General features: G+C 46.6%; 1 protein-coding gene across 1 annotated transcript in view; it reads right to left on the bottom strand.

The window, feature by feature from the left end:
• ZAN (zonadhesin) overlaps nt 1–4,283 on the bottom strand; it is a 45,268-nt gene extending 40,985 nt beyond the window's left edge. Inside the window, 5 exon segments of the mRNA XM_006859819.1 lie at nt 2,061–2,213; nt 2,906–2,993; nt 3,146–3,417; nt 3,556–3,702; nt 4,163–4,283. Of these exon segments, the coding sequence (XP_006859881.1) occupies nt 2,061–2,213; nt 2,906–2,993; nt 3,146–3,417; nt 3,556–3,702; nt 4,163–4,283 (781 nt within the window).
• Between the last annotated feature and the right edge of the window lie 3,940 nt (nt 4,284–8,223).

Genomic DNA, 8,223 nt, shown 5'->3' with positions numbered 1-8,223 from the left:
TTGACCTGGAGATGACAGAGAGAAGAAGAAGGGCTGGTTGGTCCAAAGTGTGGTGAGATCTGAGGACACTTGAGCCCACGGACAAGGACATAGCCACAGAGGGCTAGAGTTGAGAATGAAGCATCCAGCTGATATGAAGTGAGGGGAGATGCACAAGAACACCCAAACTTGCAGACAGTACCCATTGGGCCTAGCTAGCATTGATGGCTTGATAATCAGAACTCGTCTACAGGAAGACTACCAAAAAAAAAAAATTTTTTTTTTTTTTAATAAAGGAAACAAGGGTAAATTGCTACAATTTGATGAACCTGACCTATACTCAGAGCGGTAGTTACTCTAAATACCAACAGAGAGGGAAAGAGTCTTCAAATCAAGTATCAACGCTATCCGCTCTGTGCACAGGGTAGATAGGGACGGGTAACTTAGACATTGGCTATCTAAAATGAGGTGGTGATGAAGGCACGAAGTGACTGGCTTACAAGGTTTCAAGCAGGAGTTTAAGAGTATGGGGGGAAAGAAAGAGTTCCCACTGAATAGATTTCATCTTGTCTAGATGGGTCTGGTGAAAAGAGATGGGGATAAGATTTGTATGATTTGATAGTGAATAATTGTTATCATGACTAATTGCGACTGTGACAATTGTAAAGACAGACATTTTGTAAAAAAAAAACCAGGGGAGTGGTTAATCTTACAGTCCAGAAACAGAGGACCCTAGGACCCTCAAGGGAGAAGAGCACAAGCAGAATGCGGGACCTTATCCAGAGAAGCAGCAGCACCAGAGATGGAGGCAGAGATGGGGGCATGGAGAAGGGGAGCGGCTGAGGACTCTAGATTCATGGGAAGAGAGAGACTAAGAGCTGGTGGCCGGGAGACAGACTTGCAGAATGTGACTTTTGAAGATGTAAATTATTTTATATGCCTGAGTGTTGTTGTTGTTGTTGTTTTTAAAAAAGCTAAAGTGGATAGAGAGAAATACTGTTAACTGATGATACATAGATGGGATTATTATAAGCATTGTAATGAAACAAGGTATATGATTTGTTGAATGTAAAATTGATGATCTGCTCTGTAAATTTTCACTCAACCCACAATAAATACCTTTAAAAGAAAAAAAAAGATACACCTGACGATAAAAAAAGAAGTCTCCTAAATCACACTCCAGTTCCCCTAGCCTGTCTCCTCCAGTAGATTCTCAACACACACAAAAGCAGGAGAGCCTTTGAAATCTAAGCCAGGTCAAAAGCCTGCAAAATCTCCCATCTTCAAAAGTCAACGCCACAATCCTGACAATGCCTTCAAGCCTCCTTCCATGCCAGCTCTGAGTTCACACACTCTCCTTCCCTCACCCCATGGCAGTCACCTTTGCTCCTTGCTGTTCTCAGAACCCCCAGGCCCACTGCTACCTTAGGGTCTTTGCATGGCTGCCCCTAGGCCTCCTATGCTCTTCCCCCAGGTATTTTCACATCACACTCCTTCACCTCCTTCATGTTTTTGTTGCAATGTGACCTGAATGAGACCTACTCTGTCCTGCTCTAAACTTTGTAGCCCACCGCTCTTTCCCTACACTCCCAATCCACTTACCTCAGCCATCCTTTTATTTCTCAATAGCTGCTCACCTCATGAGCACATAATTTACTTAGTGTTTTTCAGTAATCACCTCTCCTTGACCCCTGATCACTCCCTGTCTGTTTTGTACACTGATGTTTCTCAGGTGCCTGGGATCTATTGCACGGCACAAGGAGATGCTCAACAAATGTTTGTCGCAGGAATGAATTAATGAAGAAAGAAAGATGCCAAGAAAAGGAAGTGGGTTGGCTGCGTTGGGTCTGACAGCCAGGCTGCAGGGTGGCAGTGGTGGGGACTGGGCGCCTGCTTGGTGGGAGCTAGGTGCCTGCAGGGAGGCTGCTTCAGCTGTGAAACTTGTGCTAACAGAGGATTGAGTTTGTTAGGCTGTCAGGAGACTTACTGTTGGGTTGAAAAGCAAACATCATACATGCTCACAGAGGTCACCAGAAGCCCTGAACTGAAGATCAAAGGATGGAAGCATTGTCATTACTCACTACCAGGCCTGGAGAAGTCACTCGCAGGCCCCGTGCTTGGATCCCCCGATGACCCCATCTTCTGGACCCATTTGGCCCCAGTGGGGGTTGGAATCCAGCTCCAGCCACAGAGATCATTTGAAGTGTCAAAGTTGCAGGTTTGCCTAACACACACTGACAGGAAAGAAAACGGGGGGGGGGGGGGGGGGGGGCAGGATTTAGCAGCGTTAACATAGGCCTCAATCTGGAGTTGGACTACGGAGTTCAAATCTGAATCCTACTGTGAGCCTGGTGAACTTTCCAGCCAGGTGTGGCCTCCACCCTACTCCCACACCCCCACCTCCGGTCTCCTGGCTGTATTGCTAGTACAAATTACTTAACTGCCCCAGCCTCAGTCTCCTCATCTATAAACTGGGGTTAGCAGCACCCACCCAATGAACTGTCACAAGGTGTAAAGTAGATACTGTCTGCGGGACATCTAGCACACTACTACACCTAGCTTCTGGAGTTTTCCATCTCAAATCTCTCACTTCAGTATAGAAAGGTCAACTGGACAGATGTGGGCCACCAGTTCTAGTTAGCCTGCCTGAGGGTCTCCTGAGATGTGGAACTTTTTGTGCTAAAACTGAGAGATGCAGGGCAAATGGGGACAGCTGGTCACTCCAAAACAGGAATCAATGCAACCTTATATTCAAGGAGAGTCTCTCTTTAGAGGCTCAAAAGTATTTTCAAGGCTCAAAAGTATCAGATGTGTGTGTGAGAGAGAGGAGCAGGTAGCCCCAGCGTTGTCTGTGAGAAACCAGGGTCAGAGACCCTGAGCCACTCCTGTCAGCCTGGGTCTCAGCCGAGGTGAGACGGGAGCTCACCCTGATGACAGGTACCCCGAAGGACAGAGACGGCATCCAGAGCAATGTCCAGGTAAGCGGTGTTGCCCCTCACTGCCTCAAACATCAGCTGCAGAAAGAAGTGGAAGGGGTCATCAGATGCCTGTGAACCGTTTGGCCAGGCCTCCTGCCCATCTGCCTCTCCTCCCCAGGTCCTTCCCAAATTCAATGTCCCCTCCTTGCTGCAGCCAGTTTCCACCGTGGCCCCTGGCTTGACCTCACCTGGCCAGGATGGGCGAGCCCTGCGGGCACAGTGACAGCGGTGGGCATCCAGGAGGTGCTCTGGGTGTTTCTGCGCTTCCAGAGTAGGTGGGGGTGCCCACCCTGGCTGCCAGAGAGCAGCAGCAGTTTGAGCTGGGCCCCCCACGACAGCCCAAACATGTGATAAGCAAAGTGCACACAGAGAGGCCCGGACTCCGAGACAGTGGGGCTGCGCAGCTGGACCACCCCGCCCCGGTGGAAGGCACGTCCATCCATGAGCAGGTAGTAACCTTCTATGGGGTGGGGGGAGGAATCCAGATGTGAGCTCCACTATCCCGATGCTCCCCTCTCACACCCAACTTCCAGCTGCCCCTTCACCCTCACACACCTGCTTTCCTCTCTGCACCTAAGGGTTCCTGTCGGCCTCTCACCTTGATTGGGGTACCCCCCAGGGGGCCCAGTGGTGTCCGTATGACCTGACCCTTTAACTCGAGTCCAGTCCCCATCATCTGCTGGCACTTGGGTCCAGTTACAGAGAGGATTGGAGTCATCCTCAAAGTCACACTTGGTGAGAACAGCTAGGAGACAAGGGGTCTTTATGAGGCCAAGGGGAGCAGAAGGCAGGCGCTGAGCCCAACTTGGGGCTGCAGGTCAGTAGAGCCATTAAGATTTGGAAACAGAGTGGAGAACCAGAGAACTAGGTCGTATTTGAGGAGGAATTCAAAACTAGAGGGAAGCTTAGCTTCCCTCAGTGACTAGGTCAAAGGTCACAAAATGCAGCTGAGTTCAAGAGGACAGACAGGCTTTGTCTGGGAGGCACACTTGTGGTTGTTTTTTAACTTGAAGGTGACTCTCTCAGGCAAAGCGTGTGCTGGCGTTCGCAATAGTTTCTACCGCCTGAACCATCTAAGTGTGCCCTTCCACACGTTGCATGTGTTTGTATGTTGCATACTCTGTGTGCTGAGGGAGCTTGAGGTGGCCACCCCTGGGCTTAGCACTTGGCTGCAGAGAGAGGGTCTGAGCTCCTTTCCAACTCACAGCTGTTCCCAGAGCGGGGAACCACCAGCTTCTCATCCAGAGGCGTGTCTCTCCTTGGGGTTGATTTGAAGAAAGAGAAAAAGTAATAATACTCGTCACTCTCAGGAATCTGTGGAGTCATTTCTGTATGCGTTTTTGTTTCTTTTCATTTATACTGTGTGAATGTTTATGCCGTGAACATATATGAGGCACTTTCAAAAAATAGAACTAAAAAATAATGCAATTTTTCCACAAACTTTCTGAAGTCCCTTCGTATTACTTGGTTTCTTTCAGTTTTTCAATAAAGCCATCCACAGCTTCCTCACCTTAATTTCTTATCTCACTCCTAAAAAGTGGGGAGCACCATGGCTCCATACAATAAGCACTGAACTGTGAACCACACACCACTGGTGGTTTGAGCCCACCAGCCGTTCCACAGGAGAAAGGTAAGGCTTTCTGCTCCCGCAAAGATTCAACACCTCAGAAACCCTTACACAGGGTGGGATAGGAGTTCAAACTGACCCAACACACAGCCACACTCCTCCTAAAAAGTGGCCTTTCTGAGCTCCTTGCATTCCCTCCTGGTACTGGGCCCTGGGTGACTGATTCCCCCCACCTAGAGGAGTTCTCATTCGGGTACTTAAGAAGTTTAGCCCCTAGTGAGTGCCTTCATAGGTTATAGCCCCAGACTTTCCCCATAGAAGAAGGACTGCATGGGTCCCATGTTGCCAGGTGGTTGGCAGAGGTGGTGGTGGTATCTCATCTGCCATGTGGGAGCAAACCTATAGGTGTGTAACAAAAGAGGAACTCGCCCGTGGCCTCCCCCTACTCACTTTAGGAGGTCCACAGAGAAGCCGGCTGCCCCCACCCAGGTAGTGTGGGATCATGGAGAGCAGCTTTGCTCGAGTCTGCCTTGCTCAAATTCCCCCAGACAAGCTCCTAGACAACAAGCTAGCTATGTTTCTTACTGCCTCCTACTTGTAGTTTCTCTAATCCCTTGGTCTAACTTGAGGGCTGGGCTTCTCTGACCTCCTTTCCTATCACTTCAATCCCTGAGCTTCTCCTACCCAGAACCCACCCCTCAAACTCCAGCTCTAAGACTTAGCTCCCTCATTCCTTTCACCAGCCCTCTGTGTCTTCCTCCCTGGGACTTTGCCTTCCTCTAGCTTTGCCCCTGCTCATCCTCAGAGCCACCCCTAATTACAGTCTGTCCTGGATTTCGTGTTATCCTCCTGAGCCCTACTTACCAGACAGGGGCAGGCTTGTGGCCCTGGCTCCAGGCAGCCCACAGCAGCAGCACCAAAGTCCAGACTGAAGGAGCCATGAGGACCTCAGAGGTAGTTCTCAGAGGAGAGGGGAAAGCGTACAATGAAGAGCCTCGATCACTTTTATCCACCCCAGACCCTCCTCATCTGGCATCCCTCCCATAATGCCATGGAAAATGGACAACCAGGGAAAAAGAAAAGGTTCCCTCCCATAATGCCATGGAAAATGGACAACCAGGGAAAAAGAAAAGGTTCTGAGAAGATACAGCTAAGGTAGTTAAAATTTAAAATTCAACAGAATTGTAAATGAACCAAAGAAAAAATAAGAAACTTAGAGAAAAGGTAAGAGATTAAAGGATCAATTTAACATTTGGTAAAAAGAGTCAAGAAAAGAGAAAACCAAGTATGGAAACTACTAAAGGAAAAAAATATATATACAAGAAAATTTCCCAGATTGATTAAAAGATGCCTAATACAAAGAATGCGAAGAGACTATTGGCAGGCGTGTGATGAAGTTTGAGAATATCAGAGGTAAAGAGAAGATCCTACAAACTTTCAGACAGAAAAAAGCAGGATACATACTAAGAATCAGGGATCAGCAGGGCAGTAGGCTTTCAGTAGCAACCATGGACTCTAAAAGACTGTAGAACTTCACAGAGTTCCAATAGAAAAGCATTTCAAAGCTAAAATTCTGTAGTTGGCAACCATGGCAAAGGCAACTGAAAAGCCAGCAGAGTGAAGACTGAAAATGTCTATTGGCAAAGATTTCAAAGAGACGAAGTTACCGAGAAAGAAAGAAAGAAACCAGTAAACATTTACAAAGGTGTCTGCTTCAATAATGACAAACGAGTTGCTAGCCAGTCCGTTAATTCTGGACCGTTAATCATGCCAACCCAGGTATCAAAGTCGAATTGTGCTCCAAAGGGTTTTCAAATGACTGATTTTTCAGTGTTAGGTTGCCAGTATTAATGGGAATGCTAATCAAAACTACAACTGTCATAGTGACAAAATCATGAAAGATTTACAGCACTGAGCGTTGGCTGGAATGCAGATGTTGTTGTTGTTAAGTGTTGTCCAATCTATTACAACTCATAGTGACCCTCTAGAAGTTTCCAAAGAGCAGCTGGTGGATTTGAACTGCCAACCTTATGGTTAGCTGTCCAGTGCTTATCCTTCAGCACCACACCAGAACCTTTTACATAAAATAGATTTAGGTGTGGTGCTTATAGGGTAAGCACTGGATGGCTAATCTCAATGTCAGTGATTCAAATCCACCAGTGACTCTCAAAAATCCTCTACAGGATCACCATGCCTTGGAACTAACTCAACAGCACACAATAACAACAACAACAATAGAGAAGGGGCTAGAAAAACACACACCTTAACAGAGGGTAAGTGGTTAACCACTCTCCCCTCTAGGAAAGGATAAGCCTGGGTTTTCAGGTAACCTACTCATCTGCTCATTGTGTGAATGTCACACAACAAGAATGTGTCAGTGTCTCCCCTGGGCAACAGATTTGGGCTAACATGAGAGCTCTTACAGACAGCCATCTCAGGAAAGCCAGACTGAAATTCAGGTTTGAGGTGGAAGTTGAAGGCAAGGCAAACTTTTAGATCTACTGGTTGTAAAGGAGAAGAGACCAGGGGACAAGGAAGGGATTTTTTTTTTTTTTTTCCTTCCCCCTGATAAGAGAAATTTGAGCTCATGTAAATGTTCAGAGATATGCACAATCAAGATGGCAGATCAGGTAGATGTGTAGTGAGGAGCTCCATCAATAACACCACGGAATACCGGGCCAAGAAGGTTCAGGGGATGGTGCTGGAACTCTGAAACACATATAAAGGTATGGTTGGAGAATTAGAGGGCTTACAGCTGTGGGAATTTGTAGGAACATTCAGAAATCCATTGTTTTCTAGTTCAAGACACTCAGCTGTTCCCGGAGCTGCCATCTTGGGAGAGAACATCTTGATTGTATCAAGATTGATATCGAAATTTAAAGTGACAGTTTTGACATAAAACCAAACGGCCAACATTTGTCTGTCTATCATGCTGTGGTGGCTTGAGTTGCTGTGATTCTGAGGGCTATGCCACCGGTTTTAAATAACCAGCAGGGTCACCCATGGTGCACAGGTTTCAGATGAGCTTCCAAATAAAGACAGACTAGGAAGAAAGAGTGACAAACTACTTCCGAATCGCTAGTCACTGAAAACCTTATGAATAGCAGAGAAACATTGTCGGATACAGGACTGGAACGTGGGAAGGCACTCAGAATGCGACTAGGGAAGGATGCTTCCTAAAAGTATAGTTGACCATGATGACATGAATACAGTTAAGCTCGAGGGAGAAAAGCCCACAGAACCTTCATTTGATGATGGGGCACAACTCAAAATGAAGAGAAACAGCTTTAAACATCCATTGAAAATCAGAACATGGAATGCATGAAGTATGAATCTGGGAAAATTGGAAGTTGTCAAAAATGAAATGGAACGCATAAACATCAATATCTTAGGCATTAGTGAGCTGAAATGGACTGGTATTGGCCATTTTGAAACTGACAACCACATGGTTTACTATGCAGGGAATGACAAATTGAAAACGAATGGTGTTGAATTCATCATCAAAAAGAACATATTCAGATCAGTCATGAGGTACAATGCTGTCTGTGATAGGATAAAATCCATGCACCTACAGGGAAGCCCAGTTAATAGCACTATTATTCAAATTTATGCACCAACCACTAAAGCCAGTGAGGCTGAAATAGAAGAATTCTACCAACTTCTTCAAACTGAAATCCATCAAACATACAACCAAGATGT

The sequence above is a fragment of the Chrysochloris asiatica genome, unplaced genomic scaffold, assembly GCF_000296735.1.
Source record: "Chrysochloris asiatica unplaced genomic scaffold, ChrAsi1.0 scaffold00034, whole genome shotgun sequence".
Taxonomy (NCBI): Eukaryota; Metazoa; Chordata; class Mammalia; order Afrosoricida; family Chrysochloridae; genus Chrysochloris; species Chrysochloris asiatica.
The sequence above is the reverse complement of the archived record's forward strand: the minus strand, read 5'-3'. Positions and strand labels throughout refer to the sequence as shown.